A 26,134-nucleotide genomic window follows, 5' to 3' on the forward strand; every position below is an offset into this window, starting at 1 on the left:
TGGTGCTTTGAAAGTAGGAGAGAATATTAGAGCGAACAGAGAGGTTCCATTATCTAGAGCAGTTTGGAATCGGTGATGCAGAAGGTAATAATAGATGTCAGTTATGACCTCAGAGCCCGTTGCCTCAGTGGGAGTGGCCTGAAGATCGTTCCTTTGAAGTTTCCAATGTAAGGCCTGAAGCATCAGTAAGACATTCTCTAAGCTCACCTGCAGCTGTAGGAGACAGTTCTGGTGCACATTTTCGCCCTAATCAATTTTTTTTTTAATTGAGGTAGAATTCACATCAGATAACAGTAACCATTTTTTAAGCGAATATTTCAGCAGCTTTTTAATATCTTCATAATGTTGTGTAACCACTATCTTCATTTTATTAATTCAAAACATTTTCATTGCTCCAAAAGAAAACCCCATACCCGTTAGCAGTCACTCTCTATTTTCTCCTAGATTCCTCCAGCCCCTGGCAACCACTAATCTACTTTCTACCTCTATGGATTTACCTACACTGGATACTTTATATAAATGACATCATAGCGTGTATGACCTTTCGTGTCTGGCTTCTTTCACTTAGCATAGTGTTTCTGAGGTTCATCCACAGCGTAACATGCATTAATGCCTCGTTCCTTCTTATGGCTGAATAATATCCAGTGCACGAAGCAGTGATAGCTTTCTGCTTCAAGCATCAGAGTCTTTACGTCAATGCTGTGGGTTTTCTCTGGCTCCTGGGAGCTTGCTTAGCTTACATGCAGAAAAGTCTGGAATAATGAGGGATTTCATACCCCCAGGCATCCAGTAGGGGATGGGAATCAGTGGACACATGCTGCGGCTTCCCCATAACTGGAGGCAGATGAAGAAAATGTGGAGGCATGTTTTACAGAAGGTCCCCAGTGGGATAAAGCTACCGTTTCCCATGGTGGTAACTAGCTCATAACCGACTCCTCTCTTTCCTGCATCATTCGCCCTACCCGCTGCTGTCATCTCCCAAATAAACTACTTTCACTTACGCCCCTGCCTTAGGATTGGTTTCTGGGGGCTCCAAACTAAGGTAATGCCTATGGACCTTTGTCTTAAAAGGGTTTACAATTTTTTGAAGAAACAGAGGATAACAATATCCCCGGGGCTCTCAACTTTCAAGGTGCTGATTTTCTTCACTCCGTTTAATGGTGTCTCCAGAAGCCTCAATAAGTTTTTACTCTCCACAAACCATGATGTGCCAACAGATGTGAATTATTCAGCCTCAGAGGCGCAGGGCCAAACAGAGTACTTTATTGAGAAAAATTGGGAGCTACACAGGTATAAACAGGGGGCTCCAGAAGTCGAACATAAAAGAAGGAGGCATAGAGATGGCATCAAAACAGGCTGATATTGTGTATGAAAGGAGGCTGAGAAGGGGAAAGGGGAGGCAGACCCTGGGGTTCAGTTTGGGGAAGGGCTGAGGCCTTGAAATGCTGGGAGTGGAGCAGTGGAAACCACCCTACAGCATCTGTCGGGCACACAGACAAAGAGCCTTGGATCCGAGCCAAATCCTGGCGGTTGTTCTGGCGTATTCTCATGCGTGTATAGTCTTTAAGCCTGTTGAGAATGTAAGACACGATCAGCTGAACATCTTGAGCTCAGCTCATCTTTGGAACTAGTCTTGAAGTTTATGTTTGTACATCTTTCCGTAGGACATGAAAAGGAAATGGTTTGACTTTGGGAATCTATAAATCTCCTTAAAGAAAAAATGGGATATGGGTAAGAGTGGATTGCTAGCAAAGAGCTGTAATGAAAAAATTGATGGGCTGGAAATTGACGGCCTGGGGTGGATGGTCAACATATCCAGCGCGAGAGTGGCTGTCCTGTAACCTCTCTGAAGCTGGGTCTCTGAGATTTTAGCAAGTCTGCATTTTCCCTCCACCCCTCATCCTTGCCAGCTTTGATTCACATCCCTTCCTAACTTCAGCATCCAGAAACCACTGTCTAACCCTCTGTGAGATGTATTCTTGCCTCCTGATTGGAGCTGGTTCTGTCAGCTCCTGGTCTGCCGAGGATGTGGCTCTCCTGGAACGGACCTGCCAACACCCAGACATCCCCGCATGGCTCTGGTGAGAGCATGGGAGCCTGGGGCCCTTGGGACTCACGTTTTTTGAGGCACATGTTCTGGCATATGTCTTTGGTTTGGAAGTTGTTATTGTTTCCTTGACAGCCGCCGTAGATGAAGCTGAAGCAGGTATCATTATGGTTATCATACCACCAACGACGAAAAAAAGCCATGCAGGGGCCGGAGTCTTTTGGCATCTTGCATACATCTGCGGGAAGACCCCAGAGTTGAAAGCTTAGAGTGCCTATCTCGAAAAAATGCAGCCGTTATTGTCCCACCAGCAACTGCCATAGATGAAACTGAGCAGGCTCCTTATGCCTTATTACACATACCTCGGAGGCCCAGCTTCAATGATGCATCGTGCACATTTGCAGGGGGACTCCAAAGTGGAGCTTTTGGGGTGTCAACATCCCAGGAGAACACTGGTCCTCCCATTTTCTTCTGGCCTCATTGTCTCCCCTGAGAGTAAGAAGGCTCTGGTTTCAAGACTCTGCTCCTAATTCAGTGTGTGCCAATTGAGCTCCGGAATGTTACCTGTCTTGTCCTGGACTTTCTTTTCTGTAAAATGGGAATGCAAAATCCCACCCTGCTGGCTGCACCGAGCTGCCCTGAGGTGCAAGCGAAGCCACCCTCAAGGGCTTCTAAGCTGTGAGCTCTACTGTGCCTGGCAGAGAGAGTAGCTCTGCTCAATAAATACACCCTGAATGGATGAAAGATACGGAAGTGCCTTGAAAATGACCCATTATAAGCCATTTACTCTGCCCTCCAAACCATGCCAAGAAAAGACTACGGGGATCGTGAGCAAGGGCAAGTCCACGCAGGGAAAGCAGGGGGTGGTTTTCCACATGGTCAAGCACCTTTTCTTCCTGCAGTTAGCTTCAGCCCTGCTACCAGTTGAATTGCTGTCTCAAGCCATCCCCATTCATATGTTAAAGACCTAACTCTTGGTACCTGAGAATGTGACCTTATCTGGAAATAGAGTAGTGGCAGAAGTAATTAGTTAAGATGAGTCATACTGGATGGAATAGGATGCATCCCTATTCCCATATGGCTGATGGCCTTATAAAAAGGAGAAACCGGGACACAGACACACATAGGGAGAACACCATGTAAAGATGAAGACAGGTCTACAAGCCAAGGAACACCAAAGACTAGCAGCAAACCATCAGAAGTTCAGGGAAAGCCATGGAACACATTCTCCCTCATACTCTGAGAAAGAACCAACCCTGCCAACACTTGATCTTGGACTTCTAGCCTACAGAACTGTGAGACAATACATTCCTGCTGTTTAAGCCACCCAGTCTGTGGTACTTTGTTACAGCAGCCTTAACAAACTGACATAGGTCCGAACTACACAATGAGTTCCATGAGGGTAAATCCCCCAGCTAAACTGTTAAGTCCTGTTGATTTTTACTCCCTTGTGGTTTGCTTCTCTGCCACTCTCTTTAAATTTTTATTTACTTATTTATTTTTCAATTACAGTTGACATTCAATATTATATTAGTTCCAGGTGTACAACATATTGGTTAGACATTTATGTAACTTATGAATTGATCCTCCAATAAGTCTAGTACCCACCTGACATCATACATATTTATTACAATATTATGGACTATATTCCCTGTGCTGTACTTGCCGTCCCTGTGACTATTTTTATAATTCTAATTTGTACTTCTAAATCCCTTCACCTTTTTCACCCAGCCCTCCCAACCCCCATCCCACTGGGTAAACCTCAGTTCATTCTCTGTATCTATGAGTCTGTTTCTGTTTTGTTTGTTCATTTATTTTGTTCTTTAGATTCCACATATAAGTGAACTCATATGGCATTTGTCTTTCTCTGTCTGACTTATTTCACTTAGCATAATACCCTCTAGGTCCATTCGTGTTGTCGTAAACGGTAAGATTTCATTCTTTTTATGGCCGAGTAATATTCCATTGTATATATGTACCACATCTGCCACTCTCTTTAATTTAAGTCTCAGGGTCTCATGCCTGGGCTGTTGAGATAGCCTCAAATTGACTTCCTGCCTCTGTCCCTGGCCCCTCCAACCCATCCTTCATGCTGCCCACCAGAGAGCAGGACTTGATGGATCTGAAACAAAGCTGATCACATCCTTCCACAGCAAAGAGCTAGACTTCATGACAAGGTCTTCCCATGACCCACAGGACCTTCATGACCTGGCTCTTGCCAGTGGCTCTGGCCTCCTCCCCTACCACAGACCCTTCTGATCTCTTGCAACCTTTAACGTGCCATGCTATGCCACACTCTGCACCTCACTCCATATTCCCTCTGCCCACCCCACTGTTGTTTGTTAGTGACACTCCTATTCTCCCTTCAAAACCTTTCTCAGACATCAGTTCCTCTAATGTGTCTCTGACATTATTCTACATCTCACACTTCACAGGTGCCTGAATTGACCCTGCATTTTCCTATGGTCCTTTGACTCTCATGAGCATGTTTGTCATTTATTTACATCTTTGGTCTCATCTGTGAGGCTGTGAGTTTCTAATGAACAGGATTGTCTCTGATATCATCTTGAAACCCCATTCCTAGCAGGTGGTCTGGCAGAATGTTGAGGGTACAACAATGAATGAATAAAGAATTTTTGACCTGGATTGAATAAGTCATTCATTGAATACCTACTATGTGCTAGATGCTTTAAGAGACAAAGAAAAGGCATGGCCTCTGCTATTTACAAGCTCCTGGTCACAAATGACAAATAATTCAAGTTCCTACGTGTCACAAGGCTATTATATGTCAGGCAATGCTCTAAGCACTTCATGTCATCAACGGATTGGCTCTTCCAAATAACCTTTAACATTGGTCCTTTTGTTATCTGAGGAAACTGAGGGACAGCAAGGGAAAGCTGATAATTTGCCCAAGACAAATAGGCTGGTGAAAACCGGAGCTAAGATCTGAACTCAGGAAGTCTGAATTCAGCATCCCTCACCTGCAGGCAAATGAACAACTTACCATCCTCCCGCTTTCTCCTTCTGTTCCATTGTCAAGTCCTGTTTACTTTACATCCTAAATACCTTTCAAACACATCTCACTCTTCTCCATCCCCTCAGCTAACTCTCTAGTCCAAGCTACTATTTTCTTTCATCCTGAAGTCCTTGAAGACATTCTGTTCCTTCTCTGTAGGCATAGTAAAAACCCGGTCATGTCACCGCCTTCCTCAATGGATTTTCATTGCTCTTAGGATCAAAATGAGACTCTAGCCCACCAGACATTACCTACTTTCTATCTTTTTTTCTGTACACCATGCTCATACTTCCTAGGGCCCAGTATTGAATACATGCTATTCCTTGTGCCTGGGAAGCCCTTCCACCTACTTTTGGCCTAAATTTACTACCTGCCCTTCTGAACTCAGCTCCAGCTTTACTTTCTCAGGGAAGTTTTCTCCAACCTCCCTGATCACAGTGGTCATAACCTATTATGAGTCTCAGAGACATTTGATAAATATTTGTTAAATGAATAAAGAAAGTATCTTTGATAGTCTTTCTGGGACCCAGGGAGATGGGTATGGAATGAATATTGCGGCAACAAAGGAAAAACCCTGTGGTCTGGAGTGGTTCAGGGAGGTTTCCTGGTGATGAGTCAGATTTGTATAGGCAGAGAGATGATCACTCTGGAGCAAAAAGCAAAGCTGTACATACTGCTTCATTACCACTTGCAACAACAATACAGTGGGCCAACAGTGGCTACGTGGGGACTCAGAAAATAATAAGAATAAAAAGTAGTCAAGAGATCACCCAGTTCAGTCCCACCCCTGCAGCCGTCTTTGAATGGGGAAACTGAGGCCCAGACAGAATGAAGATATCACTTAATGTCAGACATCATATCAGGGACAGTGCTGAATGGAGATTCTGGGTCTCCCGTCTAGCAATCTTGCTCAGAGACCAGCCCTTAGCGAACGAGGGACAATGCCAGCCCAGATGGGCAGAAAGCGAGGGCATGGGTAGAAGGATAGGTTCTTCTGAGGGCCCAAACATTACCTTGTTGGAGGTCTAAACATTTTTTTCCGCAACTGAAGACACAACACTTCTTGTTTTCCGGGCATTGTCTGTCTTTTTTACATTCATCTCTTTCTTTGAATTTACATTTCTCTCGGATTCTGGGGCATCTCCCTAGGAAAGGGACAATCTTTCAATCACGAGTCTTAGAGGGTACAATGCCCACTCTTCCCCAGACCCAAGGCATGCCTGGGGAGTCGGAAAGTCTGCTTTTGCTTTGCTTATCCCCAGAAGTCCTCTTCCTCAAGGTGTGCTCACTCATTTCCCAGCTCTGCCCACACGACTCTCTCTACCTTCTAAACCCATCCCTAGTCCCACCCCCAAGTCTCATCCTTTGGAAGGATTTCTCAACCTTGGCACTAGTGACATTTGGGCTGGATAATCATTTGATGGGAGGGGAAGGGCCTTCCCGTGCATTGTAAGATGTTTAGCTGCACTCCTGGCCTCTACCCACTGGATGCCAGTAGCACTCCCCAGTTGTAACAACCAAAAAATGTCTCCAGACATTGCAAATGCCCCCAGGAAGGCGAAATCGCCCTATGGAAAGCCACTGGCCTAAATGAACCTGCTCATTTGGGCGTGGAGGAGTCAGTGTTTGGAAGTTCCTCTGGGGGGCGCTCTTGTACAGTGATAAGTAGATCACTGACCCTGGCTTCAGACTGGGTTTTTAAATTCTAACTCTTGGTTTAATAGATCCCCTCTCTGAACGTTGATTTCTTCATTCGTAAAATCGTTTTAGCCTTACAGAGTTGTGAGAAAGAAATGAGACAAAGTGTGTAAAGTATAATCATAACAACTGATGCACAGTAACAGTAACTAACATTTGTTAAGTATTTACCATAAGCCAAGCATCTTCTAAGCATTTTAAATGTGCTTTCTCATTCAATCCCCATAATAGTTCTATGAAGTAAGTTTCATTAATATCCTCATTTTGCAGATGAGGAAACTGAAGCATATGGGATTTAAGTAATTTACCCGAGCTTACATGCCTACTAAGTGGTGGGACCAAAATTTGGACCCACCAAGTCTGACTTCATATTCCTCTTTAAACTCCTATTTTCTGTAAATGGTAACAATTATCATTATTACTATATAGTCATGGAGTATTACTGTCTTAAGTTCAAAGGAATGTCTAGATACCGTCCTTTATCCCAAAGTCAGGAACACTTAGGGATCCAGGAATCCTTTATAGGACTGTATTTGAAAGAATCAGAAGTCAATAGGGATGATGCCCAGAGAAAGGGGGCTATTTTGTGGTGGAGTGAGGGGAAGATCCCTTAGGCTTTGCAGATTCCTAGTCCCTCCCACAAATGCTATATCCTGTGGCTCTTCCCACCCTCTCACCTCCTGGCCCCAAGAAAGACCCTCTACTTCAAAGATGCTGAAAGTGGGGTTTGCCTTAGGTCTGGATTCTTGCATTCGTGAAAGAGATCTTCCACAGAGAGCGAAATAGGAAGAAATATTCCAAATACCTCCCCCTCTTTCCCAAACCCAGGGCCAGGGCTAAAATGGTGAAAAGCAACTCAAGTCTGAGAAATAATTTTTCCTTGGTCCTTCCTCCCAGCAACTTTCTTCTCTCCAGGACAGGTATTGAGGCCCCAGTACTTACTGGGAAAGAGCCATTCACTCAGACTTGGCCCCTGGACAGTCACTAGAAGGATAGAAAGCACCAGGATGCTCACAAGTCCGGGAGACACCATTCTGAAGAAGAGCTGGCTTGTCTGGCGGTTCCAGAACACGAAAATGTCTGGCTGCCTTTGTCCAGCCTATTCCTTCAGTAGTCTGTATCTGGGATTTGCGATCTGGAGTCAAGCCAGCCACCCCCTTCTGCTGGGAACACCAAGTTCTTGAGATCATCAATATGACTAGTTGGCATCTACAGCTCACGGCACTGGGGAAGGGTCTCTTATTGGATGGCTCCTGATCCTTAGCCACTTAGGCTGGCCTGGGCCCTCTGGTCAATGAGGGGGAGTGGGCAAAGCTTGTCTCACTTTCCAGGCTACCTTAGGAGTGAATGGAGTCATCTTCGTAATTTTGAGAGTTGTGGAGTGTCCTCAATCTTCAGTTAGTTCTCATTTTATCTGCATACTAACTGGCACACTGCTTTTGTTTGTCTCTGACAATGTGTCTTTTGGATCTCTTGGTATCTCTTTTGTTTCTCTGTGCCTCTCTGTGTCTATGTCTGACTTTTTCTTTTTCTGTGGGTCCCCCAGGCTCTCTGTGCCTCTTTCTTTCTCTCCCACACTTTCCTCCCATCTTTCTCCCTTTTCTCTCTGGGTCACTCATATTCTTTGACTAAGGCCAAAGAGTAAAGATGTTACCACAGAGTGCGGTGTGGAGGAGGAAGCAGGGTGATGGCAGAGTGTGCAGATAATATTTGTCAAGGTTGTGCTACTTTAAGAGCAGGAAAGAATGTCAGAGCTTACAAGGAGCTACCAGCATTGGTGCAAATGCCTTGTTGTCTGAGGAGGAACTGTGAATTGAAGAGCGCTTCCTAAGAGACTACAATGCAATAAAGGTCAATAATGCCGGATTTTAACTGGAACAGTGGCAGGGCTGCTGGCAAGTGCGTGCTGAACTACTTGGCAGCTTTCTAACAGCCACGAGATCCACAACACAAGCCAGTCAGTCTTCCTAGAGGGAGAGACACTCTTCAAAGAGTAAATGTCATCTGTAGAGTTCCCATTTTCTTCGCTAACTAAGTATTGCACTTTGGGGCCAAACTTTGTTCTTGAACGTTCCTACCTGTTGGACAGAAGCTAGACAAATCCAGCTTTATCATCAGCGAGTGGCTATATAGTCACAAAATTTAAGATCACAGACAGAGCCCCTTAGCCTATTGGTAGTGATGTTCTTGGCTAGGAATGCCTGAGACACTCAGGCACGGCTGCATTTACTCTTGTACTAAGCCCCACAGACAGTCCTCCCTACCACCGCAAGGGCCAATGTTGTGGCTGGACCAGCTCCGTGGTTCTTATTATGATTGCAGGACTCTCCTCTACAAAACCATTAGGGAACTTTGAAGAACAACATTTATTACTCACAGATCCTGGAGGGTACATGGCAGCCTGGAGGGCCACACAGCAAGGTTGAGGGCGGAGGGAGGGGAGACAGTGCAGATCTGGGGCTCTGCCTTTATTAAGGTCCAAGTGTAGGGTGTCTCGGGTTTCACAGGTTCATTCTTTATTAGAGAATTTAAAGCATAAAAGTGGGAATTAGGGCATGGGAAGAGAGAGACAGAGTCACTCAAGAGGTCAGTTATCTAGGGTACTCAGGGCTCTCTAAGGGAACTTCATGGGTGGGAGGAGCCTGGTTCCTTATCTAGTAGTTATTTTGTTAATATCTGTATCATATATCTGGCAATATGTTTATTCAAAATGGATGCCCTTGAAATCAAAAGCTTGATGTCAAGCACTTACACTACAGAATCCCATCTAAGTCTATGGCCATGCCTCCCTGAACATGCCCGATCTTGTCTGATCTTGGAAGCTAAGCAGGGTCAGGCCTGGTTAGTACTTGGATGGGAGACCACCTAGGAAGACCTGGTGTTGTAGGCATTAAAAAAAAAAAATCGCATCTCACCAACATCACGATCTCACTAGAACCCAGAAAGAGTCCAGGGAATGGAATTTCTAATGAACAACCAAGACGTCTTAAGCAGCGCCGTCTCAGCCCAGGAGGGAGTGAAAAGCTGAAGTGTCGAGGTGGAAGGACTCTGAGGACCATCAAGTCTCATTTTCTCATCTTACAGATAGAGACCATAAGGCCCTGAATAGTGACGATGCTGACTCAATGTCACTCAGCGAGTGTCAGAGATAAAGTTAAGAGGGAGCTGAGCATTTAAGCTCTTGCCACTGGTCACTAAGGAATCTTCTTATACTGGTGTGGATATAATATTTTACTATAGAGTTGAAGGTAGAGAGGAATAGTGTGTCTAAAGAGAATGAAGGTGATGTCTTTAGTGAGGACAGAGGCTGAAGACCCACAGAGTCTGTAAATGTCCAGTGGGTCCCATGGCCCCCAAATAAGGTGAATCTTTCTCTAAATTTTCTTGAAAGTAAATGAAAACTCAGAATTTCTAGTTGTTCTATCCCATTCCGTCTTGCCTAATTTCCCGTCCTATCCAAGGATCTCACTTTCCAAGTAGGTGAGATAAAATTTATGTCTTTGGACCTGGGATAAATGACATTTTGGGGCCCTTCCCTCACCTAATTTCTCGGTGAAGCCTGGGTAGGGATCTGCCTGGGTCTTTGTCCCTCCTCTCCTTATCTCTCCTCATTGATGGTTACGGTGCCCTACCTCTGCCTTCGCCATACTTCTGTTCTAGGACCAGTCCTGGACTTAGAATGAGGGACTCCAAAGAGCACCAAGGTAGATGTCTTTTACCTGGAAATTTCTGCTTGTTCATTAGACCAAGACTTGTCACGTGCTCTAATTTCCTGTCACTGGTTTTCTGTGTTGTTCCCTGTGCTGAGTTTCATATCTGTGTTCATGAATGAACTCTGAGTTGCATTGAACAAATCTACACCTAGAACCTGGTGCTTAGAACATGAATAGGCCCAGAATAAACACTCAGTACATTTTGCTGGATGAGCAAGATAGGTGGGAGATTGGTGGGTAGACACATGGATGGATGAATGGCTCATAGGGTAGTGAATGGGAGGATGGTTGGATGAGTAAGAAGATGGATGCGTGAGGGTAGCATGGATAATTAGGTGCATGAGTGCATGGATAAGGATGGATGGATGAATGGTTGGGTGAAAGAAGAAGTAGATTGGGTTGAATATAAGGATGGTTAGGTTATTGATGGGATGAGTGGGTGTACTGATGGAAGTTGTTTAAATGGAAGCTAGATGAGTGAATTGGTAGGTAGATGAAGGGGAAATGGTATAGAAATGATGGGGAAGTATGTTGATAGGTGGTAGAGATGTGTGTGTGTGTGTGTGTGTGTGTGTGTAAGATGGATAGGTAGATAATAGGTAGATGGAAGAAATGCTGTATTTAAAATGAGCAAAGGTAGAAGGAGGATGAGTGAAAATGTAAATGGATGGACATATGGGTGAAAAGATGGATGGGAAGATAGATAAGTTGAAAGGTATGTCAGTTAGAGGGCTAGATGAGTGGATGGATAGGTGAGTAAATGGATTGAATGGCTGGTGCATAGGTGGGGGGGTGGAAATCTGAATGTATATATGAAAACATTAACCATAAGTAAAGATATGAAAAGGATTAAATAGAGAATATAGTACTCTGAAACAATACATTTGAAAATAGAGAGAAAATGGGATCCATTTTAGCAAAATATAAAAGACAAAAATTACAGAAGGGGATTTAGAGAGCTTGTACAGGCTATAAAATGAAGTACAAAAAAAAATTAGTTAAAATACACCACTATAGAAGGAACCTTATCTAGATGCTTTTGGAGTTTTGTCTAACCTTAAAGGAGCAGAGAATTGATATATTATGAAAAATATTGCAGATCATTGGAAAAGTAAGGAAATTTCCTAACTAGTTTCCCATGCTTGTTTTTTTGAAAGTAGTATGACTCAAATAGCAGAACAAATAAAAGTCATATACCTATTTTTCTTTTGACCGTAGATGTGAACATTCTAAATAAACTATTTGCTAAAAGAACCAACAGCATATTAATACAAGTATACCTCCATATGATTAAGGTAATTCTAGAAATACAAGGATGGTTCAACATATGAACATTTAATAATGTAAGTTATTATATCAACAAATTGTAAAAGAAAAATTATTATATGACTAGATGCCTAAAATGAATTTGCTAATATTCAGCAGTAATTTCCAATAGCAGCCATAAATGAATAAAAAAGAAACAACCCAAACCCAACAACAAATGTCATTTTATACAGCAGAAGACATTGACTTTAAAATAAAAAAACTCCATAGGGATAGTTGCCATCACCTTTATTTCCAACATTATTTTGGAGATTCTGCGTAATATAAGAAGACAAGAAAACAAAGTTAAGTCGTGAAGTTGGAACAAATAAGAGTCAAATTTATGAGTATTTTTCAGATAATATGATTATATATAAAATCGAAGTAACTTTATACATATCGTTATGCTTAATAAGATAATTTGGCAGAGTAGCTGGATACAAGACAAAATTGATTGTTTTTTTATTATGCTAATCACAATTAATTATTTCGACAATAATATTTTTTACTTACTCTCTAGCTTTCGGGTTCTAGGCACCTCAGTCCACAACGCGAACAGCACTTCTCCATCAGTGGGCAATCCTCATCTTTCAGACACTCGGGTTTATTAATTTTGGGACACACTGAGGGCATTCGTGGACAGAAACCTGTTTTAGCTGTATAGGATAAAACAAGACACTTGATCTTGAAATACTTGATCATAGTTTGAGACAAATTGGGGGAATCTTGAAAACGCTGAGCAATGTTTTCTTCTGATTAAGCCTCTTACCCTTCCCGCTAGAGTAACAATAGAGTGAAGGAGGCAGAGTATCAACTTTCTATGGCTAATAATTTGAGAAGCATCAAAAAGTCTTTGCCATTTCTGACTTGTAAAATTTGACGGTATTCTTGCCTGCCCTTACAAGAATTAGTGAATTTGGGGTATCTAATCCCAGAGCACAAGAAGTACAAGGAGTATTAGAGGTGACCCAGAACTTCCTTGTTTTATAAACTGTAGAAATTGAGGACAATATCGGGGGAAATGAGTTGCCTAAGGCCACACGGAAAACCAGTAGAAAAGTCGAAGTCAGTTGAAAAGCTTTTGACTCCTTGCACCATGCATGCTGTACCTCGAAACACTGACAATCCCTGAGACAAGACCATACTATCTATCTCAGCACTATGTGGGGGAATGAGCACTAGCTCTACATGCTGGAGAGTTCACTTTGATCCCAACAGCATTTTGCTACCAATCTTCTCTCCAGCACACCTTACAGGATGTGAATATGCTATATATGCTTTGAAGTTCTGTGCAGACATAAGGGCTTATTAGGAATATACTCAATGGTTACGCTGTTTTTGTTTTTGTTTTTGTATAAATATGTCAATACTGTCACCTTGTAGGCCATTGCAATGAGACTCAGGATAAATAAGTTTTCATGGGGAAAAATGGAGAGTGATACCATTCAGGGTAGTCTTTGAAGAATAGCACAATAGTCTCCCAAGATCAGGAAGGTGACATGAGAATATTGATTGGACATCAAAAGAGTAAAGATTCCCAAAAGACCTCTAAGGTCAAACTAGGAGACAGCATGACTGCCTCAGCCCAGCAGGCTTCGGGAGGTATATCCCAGTCCTCACCTGTCCAGGGCACGGCACAAACGAAGCCGCACATGGAACCACAACATTTTTCAGCTCCAGGGCAGTCATTGTCACTCTTACATGGATCTGAACAGTCCATATGGTTGTTGAAAGGGAAGTATGGGCACCGTCCTTCCTTGACTAAAATAAGAGCAGATATGAGCTCCTTTAAATCCCACCCCATCCCAGCACCCTTCAAACAACTTTTCTTTCTCTTCAAAACTGGTATCTCTGTGACTTGATTCATTCTACCCTGCCCACCTCTAGCGGACTGCAGAAGAATAAAATGCCTCACCATTTCATGGGATGTAGTAGAAAGAGTTAGGCTTGGTGTTTGAAGCCCCAAAGTAATGTTCCAGTCCCGCCACTTAATGAATGACATCGGTTTTCTTCTCCATAAAATAGGAGTAATTGTGTGAAACCTACGCAAATCAATGTAATCCATTTTAGAGGACTTGGTTTTACTTTGAATGAGGAATGACATGATCTGGCTCACATTTTGAAAGAACTGTTGTGACTACTGTGTTGATAATAGACTGTAAATATGGAAAGATAGAAGCAGGGAGACCTGTTAGGAGGCTGTTGCCATAATCTAGGTGACAAGATGGCACCTCTGATCAGGGTGACAGCTGTGGAGGTGGTTAAGAGGCCATCGGGCTTTGGATCTATTTTCAAGGTTGATATAAAAATCGTTTCCTAATCTAATGGATGTTGATTGAGAAAAAGAGGCATCAAGGGTGATTTAGAAGGTTTTTCAACCAAGATGGGGAGAACTATGACAAGAGATGGGAAAGCAAAGATAAGACGTTCAGTATGTATGAGAGCCACGTGGAGGTGCAGAGTAAGCAGTCGGAGTTTGGGAGTCAGATTCGGGCTGGAGATACAACTTTGTGGGTTGCTAGGACACAAATGGTATTTAAATTAATTCTTCGAGATTCTCGAAGAATGTATGTCTGTATGTCTCCTGTTGTCCTACCTTGACTGCAAATTCTATGAGGGCCGAAAGTGTTTCTTTTTACTTCTTTTTCCTAAGGTCGGATTCGGACTGTGGTGTGTTTGACTCTCAGAACTATTGTCAGATTCTCTGTGAGCCCCAAACCTTAACTTTCCACAAACCAGTCCAAACCCATTTTTCCAGCCTCTTGTTTCTGTCAGCCCCAGCAATAGGGCCAATGTCTTGCCCGTTGCAATGTGATTCTTTAAAGCCTCCCACAAGGGAAGCTTGTGGTCATAGTTTCATCAAGTCAGGACTGCCGTGGCCAGTTAGGCTCACCGTGCCCTTGGAATTAAAATTCCAGTTCCACCCTGGCCCATCGTGAACCTCTGGACAACTAACTTTCCATCTCTGTTTCCTCCTCTGTAAAGCAGTGATGTTGGGAAACTTTTCAGCCTGCTTCACAGAATCTGAGTTCAAAATTCTAATGCTGCCTTGTAAATCACATGGTGCTGCATTTTGAAGATCAACGGTCATCATCTCAACTGTTATCATTTAGCGAGCCCACACTATTGGACAGCCACCATGTCAAATCTTTGTGTCCTTGATTACATATAATCCCACCAACAACTCAATTAGGTCTTTGCTATTTTTCTCGTATCACAGGGAAGAGAACTGCAACTCAAAGAGGTGAAGAAATTTACAGTAGGTGGAAAAGTAAAATTTTAATCCAGGTCACGTGGCTCCTAAGCTCTGTAGGACCCTGTCTCCCAGCATCACTGGTGATGGTTATTATACTAAAGAGTGAATCCACATCCTTCACCTTCACCACACCCTACTCATTACCTATTCCATGCCCTACCCCTACAACATGGGATTCCAGAGCTGGCCTCTCTATGCTTCATTCTTGGTGAGTCCTCAGGTGATACTCAACGGATCAATGTGATGGGGAAACACCTGCTTCCAAGGGGTAAACTGGGCTCTCAGGTCCCATTAGCCAAAGTTTATTAACACTTTATGTGCACTATCTCATTTTTTGGTGCAACTCCATTAGATAATAGTATTATTATCTTCATTTTATAGACAAGAAAACTGAAATTCAAAAAGGCAAGCAACTGGCCCGAGACCACCAACCAGTAAATGACAGAGCTAAGACTTGAACCAAGGCAGTTTAACCTCAAAGCCCCTGCTGGTATCCTATTCTTAGTTAGACTAGGCCCTCAGATTGCCAAGAATATTAGTCTTACCAGTAAATAAGCAAGCTTCCACGCATTCTTTCTTGTTGAAGAAGTTGTTGGAATTCCCAAGGCAACCTGTGTACTTAAAGGGTTTGCATATATATTCTTGCATGTCAAAATACCAGCGCACTGAAGTATCATTACAGTCTCCTGGGTTTAAAGGTTGCATGCAGGGTTCTGAAGGCAGGAAGCAAAGAGAGGAGAACATAAAAGGTAGGGAGGGGAGTGGTCATACCCTCAGCCTTTGTATAGTTCGTGGTGTTACCATTCAAGTTATAAAAAGAGCCATGGTCAGTAAACATTCTAGTCCTAGCTCTACTATGAATACTCTACATTGCATAGCATCTCTGAGCATCATTTCTACCTTGCAAAGACGAGGGGCGAATATATGAGAATACATTGGAGCTGATCTTTCTTCTCTACTGCTCTGAACTTTGAGAGGGCAAGACTTGTCCATCAACTATATCCAAAGTGCCTAAGGCGGTGCCTGAAACATAGAAAGAATGAAATACCAAGAAAGAAAAAAAGCAGCCCTGCATGACTGGTTGGACATAAGCCATCTCACAGGACATCCACATGAAACAGGTCACTCTGAGACCATGATAAAATGAGAATAAAAAAGGATCACTATGAAACCCACAAAACACCAAGCATTTGTGAGTGATCGGTGCTTCTCTACCAATTACAGCTTTAACTTCACTTCAGTCTACCCTCTCCATAGATAAGAGTCACTGAGATACTCATAGTAATTGGTCCCACTTTCCAGCCTCACCCAATCTAGAGCAAACTCCAATTTCCTTAGCCTCTCCCTGAAATTACCCAATTAAAGCTTCAATCCTATAGTAAATTCTTTCTAGTATCTTCTTACTGAGATGCCTCAGGTTCTCTATGGTGAACATTCTCCTTCACTGCAACGAGTCATAAATCTAACTTGTTCAATTACAGGTATGTTACTAAGGGTTGTAAAAGTGGAAATTCTCCAGTTACAGGGAGGTGGTATCTCCAGGCGCCAGCCCCCAGGAGAAGCACAACATTCCGAGGTGCAAGTAATAAAACTGTCTACTAGGCCCTGTTTGATCTGAGAGTCCCCCGGATACATTTATCTTTGTACAAGACGTTAACGGCTAACTTCTGCTTCTTGTAATCTGCTTGCTTGCTTGCTTATTCAAGGATGTAGTTGGAGGCTTTATAAGCTGCCTCCTCTGGAAGCTGGGGTCTGATCTTCTCTAACCTTGCGTGGTAAAGAGTCAGTCGCCGGCTGGCGAATAAAGGCTCATAATTAATCTCTATTGGTTCTGTGGGTCTTAGAATCATTCACGCCATATCAGAGTCTTTGGCCAAAGGACATTGACTGTAGATATGTGTTGAATGGATGTAAAAATGCACCCTTCCCTATTATTAGATGCTCAATACTTTGAGTTACCCGAAAACTTCCTTGGAGATCAGTCCAACAACAACTCCAGCATCTCAGCTGACTGAGGTTTATATTTGCCACAGTGCAAATCATAGTCTCTTGACACATAATGAGCATGTACTTGAGAGTTGGGACTCTAATTAGAGAAGGAGAAAAGCAGGAACAATGGCTTCATTGTCCTGCCACCCCAGGGCATCGTTCTGCCAGTTCTGGACCGGGCAGGAAGTAGGACACCTCGAAAGATACCTCCGCCCTCAGCCTGGAAGTCTCACCTTTGTATGGATCCATGCACTTTTTCCCACAGGCGAAAGAGCAGCACTTCAGGAATCCACCACAGTCAGAGTCCACACTGCACAAGTCAGGAACACTAGCATTACAGCTGATCCTCTCCTTAAGGCACTTTCCTGGTTTCTCTGCAACAAAGATGTGGCTGAATTCACATCCCTTGAGAGTTTCAGGTCTTCTCCCATGGCCAAGGTGAATAGGAAAACTCTCTCGGCCCTGTCCTCTACCTTTAACCTTCAATATTTAGGGACTAGGTGTAGCCTCTTCCACTCTTAGCCCATTCAGATAGGAATTTGTGTGGGGGTAGAACTAGAGGGGAAGCTTCTTAAATAGACACCAAGCACTCTGTCTTAAATTTAAGAGATCCTCTCTCCTTTTGAAACTTAATATTTTAATTTCTAGCTCCTCTGTCTCTAATATCTTAGTAGACAAGGAAAATTAATTAGTGAGGAGTGGTGGAAATATCATGGAAGTAGGAGTCAGGAGGCCCGATTTTGGCCCCTGATTCCTTGTGAGCTCAAGACCAACCTGAGTCCCACTCTACGACTTCAAAATTACCTCTAAGCGGGGAGGAAATCACGGCAGGAAGGAGCACTTATAAGTAAGACAGATCTGGCTTGGGAGCCTGACTCCAACACAACTAGCTAAATAATCTCGGGGTGCGGGGGGCAGAAATGTCTTCCTTTGTCTGAGTTATAAGTTCCCCAACTGTGAAATGAGAATGACAATCTCTAACTTACAGACTGCTTGTAAGAATGAAGTGGGACGATGCGTATAATGCACTTATCACAGTGCCCGACGCATGCTAAGAGCTTAGCAGATATGGGGTTTTTACCTTTCTTTTTTAGGGCTAGACATGGCTTCCTGATTTCAGGGCTTAGAGTAGGTGGAATTCTAAAATTGCACCCTTGAGATTCCAGTCCTCTGGTTCTTGAATCAAACACTCATTTAGGTACTGCCGTGAAGGGATTTTGTGGAGGGAATTAAAGTCCTGTCAGGTGGCCTTAAGATACAGAGATTAAGGTCTACAGCCATGCTACCCTGAACAAGCCCCATCCCATCTGATCTCGGGAGCTAAGCAGGGTCAGGCCTGATTAGTACTTGGAAGGGAGACCACCTAGGAAGACCAGGTGCTGTAGGCGTAAAAAAATAAATAAATAAAATAATAAGGGATTGTAAGCTGACAAGGTCCTTACAATCTGTGAGGCCAACCAAGGGTTGCGTCGCCTAAAAAAAATAATAATAATAATAAATAAAAGATACGGAGATGATCTAGGTAGGCCTGATCCAATGTGTTGAGTCCTTTAAAAAGAAGAGTTTTGGCTTTTTCCCCCTGATTGGTAGAGAAGAAGAGGTCAGACCGATCTGAAGTATCCAGAGAGGAATCCATCACGCTACTAGTAGCTTTGAAGAGGGAGGAAGCTAAGTGGCAAGGAATGAGGGTGGCTGCTAGAAGTTAACAGCCAGTAAGGAAACCTCAGTCCTACAACTGCAAGGAAATGATACTGCTAATAACCAGTGAGCTTAGATGAGAACCCTGAGTCCCAACTGAGAACTGCGATCTTGACTGAAACCTGGTGAGAATCTGAGCAGAAAACCCAGACACACCATGCCAGACTTCTCACCTACAGGTAATCGTTATGCTGTACCAGAAAGATAATATAGTGCTTCATGTGGCTCTGTGGCTCTAAGCTGAGCCTCTCTCCAGTGGAACCTGACCAGAGAGGCATGACGCTTTTGGATACGACTGAGTCTTAGAATAACAGAAGTTTAGAATTGGAAACTCCAAAGTAATCATTAGTATAACCTCCTAATTTCAGATGTTTTTTAAAAACTTGAGGTCGGTTAGGATAATATGTGAGATTTCCAATTCATGGCTCACTCCAGAAGCCCCACATGTCCCCCGAGAACTGGCTACTGAGACTTTTAGTACTTTCCAACTGTATTTCTTACCCTTCATTGCACCCTTAAGGCATCTGAAGCTAAGGACAGCCTGAAGCTAAGAGGAGTGTATGATTTCTAATCTAGAGTGTACATTCGAATCATCTGTGCATCTTTTAGCAAACAGACTATGGACTTCATCAAAATCTCTAGAAAGTGAGGCCTAGGGACTCAGATTTTTTTAAGTGCCTCAGGTGATCCCGAGGCAGCCATCTGGGCACCATAATATAAGCTACTACTTGGAAACCACTTTTCTAGGTTTGGCCACAGGAAGAGTTAAGCAAATCACACCGGAACACCTTCCAAGAGGTAAAGAGGCTTAGAAACCTTGGGATTATGAAGACAAACTTCCCGCTCACTAGCGCTGACTCCAACCAGTTCTTCCTGTCTCCTATTTTCGAGAGGCCATTTAAACTTTTGTTGGGGTTTTAATCATTGAAGTTCCTCTCCCCACTGTCACCCTGAACTCTTAGAATCCTCCTTCCTTGCTGTCAGCTGTTCTCAGCCACTTACCTTGTGTGTACCGTCTCCTCCATGATACACACACACCAGAGGGTCCTCTGCTGTTACTGGGGACACTGCCCAGAGTTCTGGTCTTAGATCCTCTCCTGTCATTACTCGACGCATACTTCCTGGGTGATAACACCCATTCCAGCAACGATCCCAACTGTGATTCCCTTATCTCCCTCCAGACCTATCTTCTCTTCCAGGGTAAAAACTTCTCTCCAACCGTCTGGGGTAAACAGCATTTGGGCGGCTTGTAAGCAGCGCCATTGCAGCATGTTGAAAACTGAACCAATGTCTCCCCATGCCTAAGCAGCGCCTTCTTCTCTCTGTTCTCATCTCGACATTTGACATCAATAGTCCCCCGGTGTATTATCAGAACTTTGAGATCTGCTCCTCCTTCTCCATCAACCCCGCATCCTCTCAGTCATGGACTTGGGTCAATTCGATCTTCTAAATCTCTCTCCAAACTCCATCTCTTCACTCTCTTTACTACGACTGCCCCGGATCAGCACCTGACTCCTCCCATCTTTTGCTTCGATTATTCCAGCACCCTCCTCACTGATCCTCTGCCAGACCTCAGGCACCTGTCTAGTGACTGACTAATTTTTAAAAATTAAACTTGGAAAAGACACATACCTGGAAACGTTAGAGAAAGTAATTTGGGGGGGGGGGGTGAAGCAGGTGGCAAAGGGACATGAAGAGCCCAAGGTGGGTGAGTAGAGCTAGTTCTCTGAAGCCACAGTAGAAGTGGCTTCATCAGACACAAGTCCTTGCCACATGTCTAACCTTCAGTGCCAAGAATGTCTGCTAACAAAGAGTGGCTGCTACTTTTCTGAACCCACCCTTGACTCTTACGTATGGTGACACAAATGTCTGATTCAAAGGGAGGGAGAGAAGCAGCAGGAGAGTTCCGTTCCTCCAGGAGAAGGTGGTACTGTGGAGACGAAGGTGCCTGTGTGGGATGAGAAGAGGGGCAGGGGTTAGGCACAGGCCAAAGAGAGACACAAAGCATCTGGGATGAACCTTAGCGATAACCCACCAATTCCTTCGGTCTGCAGAAGAGAAAACTGAGATGCATCATGGGAACGGGGTTTGACCGTGGTCACGTGACAAGTAGGGCATGACTTTCAGTCCCAGGACCCTCCCAGTGACTCCACACTCTGCCATGGCTCCATACGTTGTCTACCTAGGAGCAAGACACTCACCCATTGTCTTGCTCCTGGGTGAGAATACACATATGATCATCACAGAGATTTGTCTGGAACAGTTGCAGAGCTGGTTTGCCCAGGTACTAGTGAGCAACTGGTGACAAGAAACTAATGGTATGAGATTTCAGGAAAGCGTGGGCATATCGCACTGGGTCTTAGTGCCTCAGGAGCACAAAAAGATCCCAGACAACCTTGGGTGAACAGAGATCCCTCTTTTTCCTTCTGGGTTACCCAGGCCTATGATACTCCCAGATGACCACATAAATAGATGACCTTCCCCCACTCATTCATATCTCCATTTTCTTCCTGGTTCTTACATTTTTTTGTTTGTTTGTTTGTTTTTATGATGTGAAGAACTGATAATACCTTACTGTATTACCTGTCGAAGTAAATAAATTTCAAAACAGCAAGAGAAGAAGAAAGAGAGAGGGGCAGAGAGGAAGGGGGCAGGGAAGAGAGAGAAAGAATATGTCTTTATGCCAAAGTATGCATCTGTATTATTCATGGAACTTCAGACACTGAGAAAGAGGTAGAATCCTCTCCATATGTCCTGAGCCATACTATGTGGATGCCTAAAACTATATCTTTTTTTTTATGAAGTGGTATGGAATGATCAAACCTTAGTGTTTGGAGTGAGACCTCAGTTCATGTCTTGTGTCCCCTACTTACCAGCTTAGTCACTTACCCTCTCTGAGCTCCAGTTTTTATTAAAAGAAATAGTAATAACACTCACTTCATAGATGTGAGAATTAATTAAATTATTGTGTAAAGCATGGTGACTGCCATATAATCAATGCTTTATATGTTTAGTCAACAATTAATATAGTGAATGAAAAAAATGGTATCTATTACATTTTTAGCTTTTGAGTTCCCTAGTCAGACTGTGAATCATAATTTCAGTTTCCCCCAGATTAACCAAAAGCCCTCTGGTGCTTTAAATTCTTAAGATCAAGTCACCCTCTTGGTTTAAATTTGACCCTTTAACCTGGTAACTCATACTAACTGAGTCTTAAGAATTAGTTGATCAGATTAGCCTGTTGTCATTAGTAGGAAGCAGAGCTTCTGGGATGGAGGTAGATGGAGGGACACACATTAATAGGATTTCAAAAAATAATACAGGCTGTCTAGTTAAAATTTTTGGTATAAATATATCCCATGCAATATAAGGACCATGGTTATACTAACAAATTATTTGTTGTTCATCTGACATTCAAATTTAATTGGTCATCTTGTATTTTTATTTGCTGAATCTGGCAACAATAAAAGAGTGAATCCACTTTGATTAGAGAGGAATTTGGGCAAGAGACTATCAAACATGGGTCCTATGGGGGAACCAATAAACGTGAATGGAGGAGTTGCTCGGTGGTGACCCTGGGGAACTAGGGCAGACCTGGAAGACACAGGCACAAGGGTGCTGTAGAAGTAACAACAAACTAGGAATGAACAGAGTTTGACTGAGTCCAGTTTCCATCATCAACTCACTATGTCAATTAAGCTGGTTTTATCTCTGTCCACCCATTTGAAAAATGAGTGGATTCAACTACATCAGTCCTGTTCCTGCTGGTGTACCCATAACATGGAGGACACAGGAAGATTTTCCAGAGGATGCATGGGCAAAGCTAGATTTAAGGACATTATGTCCTAGTTTTTAAATTCCACATTTACTTTTTCCTAAAATTGGTCTGCCTGAGAAAAAGCCTGCAGTCTGCAATTCTTCTTTTTTTGTCTTCTTTCGTAAAGTTCTTCTTTTTCTTTGAAAAGGGGAGGGGGCATACTCTTACCTATCTCTTGCTTTCTCCCAAGTATAAAAACTTCTGAGTTTCAAACAAAGGGACAATTTGAGAATGCATTTTCCTGAGGATGCTTCCCATGAGAGGAAAGTGAAGAAAGTGTGGGTAAGAAATACTAAGGGGTCAATGCCTTGTTTCATTCAGGTGACAAAGTCATGGTAAGCCACTGTGCTTTTAGCTCCCTGAATTCAGAAGTTCAGTGGTTGCTGCAAGGATGTGTATTAAAACATTTATTTCAACTGACCAATAAAGTCAGTTTTTTGTTGTTGGGGAAAGTAAGTCTGATTTGGCTCATTGAGGACTGACTTTGCCAACAGTTGATGTAGTTAACATTTTTTCCACAAATACAGTGAGCTCAATCTTTAGCATCTAAGCTTTCAAAAAAACATATGTGTAAAGCATGCAATAAGATAAAGGAACTTGCTAAAAACTGCATGATCAACGGTCTATCACAGTTAATAGTATTCAAACTTTCCAACACTTAACAGAGTGTATCAGATTAAATAAGACGTCTAAATAAAAGAGTAATGGGTATAATTAACAACATTATTAATCTTTTGGTAAATGCTGGTAAAGCCTTTTTGATAAACTGTCCAGAAATTAAGAAAATCGCTTGTGATTTGTAATCAATATTCTAATTACTAGGAAACAAATTCTTTTGTAAGTATCAGGCTTCGAATTCTATGCTTTTATAAAAATTGAAAGAGGGTTTAATCAAGATATTAATTAATATTTGAATTAAATCATTAAAATAATTTTGAGTATTATTGAGAACACTTTTTGAGTATAAAATAATATAGGGTATTATTTGATTTTTGGCAACTTACTAGAAGTTCAAAGAACCAAGTGACATACGTATAACAAAACATTTTTTATTCTCATGTACCCACATATCATTAAGAGATGCATTACTTATATACATTACCTATAGAATTTTGTATATTTATCAATAAAATTTGTGCATTTATCAATAGTTTCAATGTATTTATTTATAAATTCATTATTATTATTATATCCTTTTATTCCTAGTGTCTTATGGTCACAGTAAATGTAAACATTTTAATTTATACACGTTTTTATTGCATGGCAGTATGAAAAGGTCATGAATAAAAAAGGCTTTTGAGTATAACATGTATCCATTAGATTAAAAGTCTGTGGAGTAAGAGGAATGGAAATAGGAGTTCTGGGAGAAGGAGCCATGTTTTAAAATTTCCGACTTTTAAAGATAAAGTGCTTTTCATATATTTTTTAAATGGATGATTGTGGGTCTCAAATTAGTATAATAGTTTGACCCCACCTGATTCATTTTCAAAGTTATGTAGCAGTTTTTAAAAAATATTGATATTTATAACACGTTTGCATAATGCATTTGAGATTCATTTATGTCATTGTATGTTGTTTATACTTTTTATTGCCCAGTTATCATCCATGGTATGAATATACTAGAGGTTGTTTATTCATTCACTAGTTAATGGACTAGTGAATGAATAAACTAATGAATAATGAATAATTTCCCTACAAACATTTGCATATAGGTTTTTATATGAACATAAATTGTCATTTCTCTTAGGTAAATGACAATTTATCTAAGATAAATACCAGGTAAATACCAGGGAGTGAGATTGCCAAGTTATATGATAAGTGTGTGTTTATAAGGAACTTCCAAACTGTTTTCCAAAGCAGCTGTACCATTTTGCATTTCCACTAGTACTATATGAGAGTTCCACCTGCTCCACATACTTGCTAGCACTTTTAATAGATGTGTAATGGTAAGATTGCAAGCTATTTTAAGAGATTAAAGTAATTAGCATAAATTTCTGGGACCCTAAGAATCTACATCACTTAGAATGATGGTGGGGAAATTTTTCCTATTTCCCAACTTTCCCTAGGATAATGTTTCAAACCCAGTGGGCTCTTTGGTTCTTGAGCCTCGTTGGTCAAGGGTTTCTCCAGAATCCCATCATCGAACCTACCTCTTTCTCCACACGGCAGAGGTTGTTCTTCGCAGTAAACCAAGGAGCATTTTGCAACTGAAAGATCTACAGATGTCCAGGAGCTGGGGGAATAGTGTGAATTTCCAGGTTACAACCTTTGGAAGCTACGGGTAAGGCCCCAACATGACCCCCGACTCTCCCCCAGTGGCAGCACACTCAGCCTCGCTTCCTGTTTCCATGCATGAGCTCTCCTGTTCACAGCACCTCATTCCAATGGCATGGCATGTTCTGCTGCATGTCCACTCATCCAGGACTGTGACTTTAGCCTCAGTCACTGGGCAGGAGACCTCGAGGAGGATAATTAGCTCCATGAGCCTCTTTAACACAACTTGCCTTAAGCTCAGGCAGAGTAACTAGAGGCCTCCTCTAAAGACATGATCTTCTAAAAACAAACTATCCAGAAAAGAAATTAAGAATACGATTTGTAATAGTGTCAAAAACAATAAAATACTTAGGAATAAATTTAACGAAGGAGATGAAAGATCTGTATGCTGAAAACTATAGGGCAGTGATGGAAGAAATGAAAGAAGACACACAAAAAATGGAATAATATCCCATATTCATAGCCTGGTAGAATTAATATTATTGAAATGTCCATGCTACCCGAAGCGATCTACAGATTCGATGTAATCGTTATTAAAATTCCAGAGACATTTCTCACAGAAATAGAAAAAACAATCGTAAAATTCATATGGAGCCACATAAGACCCTAAATAACAAAAGCAATTTTCAGCAAAAATAACAAAGCTGGAGGCAACACACTTTCTGATTTCAAAATATATTACAAAGCTACAATAATCAAAACAGTATGGTATTGACATACAAACAGAAATATAAAACAAAGAAGCAGCCCAGAAATAAATTCACTCATTTACAATAAACTGATCTTTGAAAAGGGTGCCAAGAACACACAATGTGGAAGGTATAATCTCTTCAGTAAATGGCATTGGAAAAACTGGATATCCACATGCAGAAGAATGAAATTGAGCCCTTATCTCACAGAATATTCAACAACCAACTAAAAATCTACTAAAAACTTAAATGTAATATTTGAAATTGTAAAACTATTAGAAGAAAACATATGGAAAAAGCTTCTTGGCATTGGCCTGGGCAGTGATTTTTTTGGGTATGATCCCAAAAGCACAGACAACAAAAGCAAAAATAGACAAATGAGATAGCAACCTAAAAAGCTTCTGCACAGCAAAAGAAACAGGCAACAGAATAAAGAGACAACCTACAGTGTGGGAGAAAATATTTACAAACCATGTATCAGATAAGGTGTTAATATCCAAAAATACATAAGAAACTCAAACAACTCAATAGCAAGAAAACGAATAACAATTAATAAATGGACAAAGCACTCGAATAGACATTTCTCAAAAGAAGACATACGAATGGCCAACAGGTACATGAAAAGATGCTCA

General features: G+C 42.0%; 2 protein-coding genes and 2 pseudogenes across 2 annotated transcripts; 2 read left to right on the forward strand and 2 right to left on the reverse strand.

The window, feature by feature from the left end:
- Nucleotides 1-1,245: 1,245 nt before the first annotated feature.
- LOC120603332 (eppin-like) lies at nt 1,246-7,794 on the reverse strand. The gene is made up of 4 exons (XM_039863690.1): nt 7,704-7,794; nt 6,077-6,208; nt 2,118-2,285; nt 1,246-1,569 (listed from the first exon to the last, which is right to left on the reverse strand). Exons 1-4 carry the CDS (start codon nt 7,792-7,794, stop codon nt 1,547-1,549), a joined length of 414 nt encoding a protein of 137 aa, XP_039719624.1. The 3' UTR covers nt 1,246-1,546.
- Nucleotides 7,795-9,532: 1,738 nt separating this feature from the next.
- On the forward strand, nt 9,533-9,651 carry LOC120604024 (uncharacterized; annotated as a pseudogene).
- Nucleotides 9,652-12,013: 2,362 nt separating this feature from the next.
- WFDC8 (WAP four-disulfide core domain 8) lies at nt 12,014-24,741 on the reverse strand. The gene is made up of 7 exons (XM_039863691.1): nt 24,690-24,741; nt 20,561-20,670; nt 17,258-17,398; nt 15,581-15,748; nt 13,400-13,540; nt 12,293-12,435; nt 12,014-12,054 (listed from the first exon to the last, which is right to left on the reverse strand). Exons 1-6 carry the CDS (start codon nt 24,737-24,739, stop codon nt 12,296-12,298), a joined length of 750 nt encoding a protein of 249 aa, XP_039719625.1. The 5' UTR covers nt 24,740-24,741; the 3' UTR covers nt 12,014-12,054; nt 12,293-12,295.
- On the forward strand, nt 18,294-18,412 carry LOC120604011 (uncharacterized; annotated as a pseudogene).
- Nucleotides 24,742-26,134: the final 1,393 nt, after the last annotated feature.

Source organism: Pteropus medius, unplaced genomic scaffold (genome assembly GCF_902729225.1).
Source record: "Pteropus medius unplaced genomic scaffold, Ma_sr-lr_union100, whole genome shotgun sequence".
Taxonomy (NCBI): Eukaryota; Metazoa; Chordata; class Mammalia; order Chiroptera; family Pteropodidae; genus Pteropus; species Pteropus medius.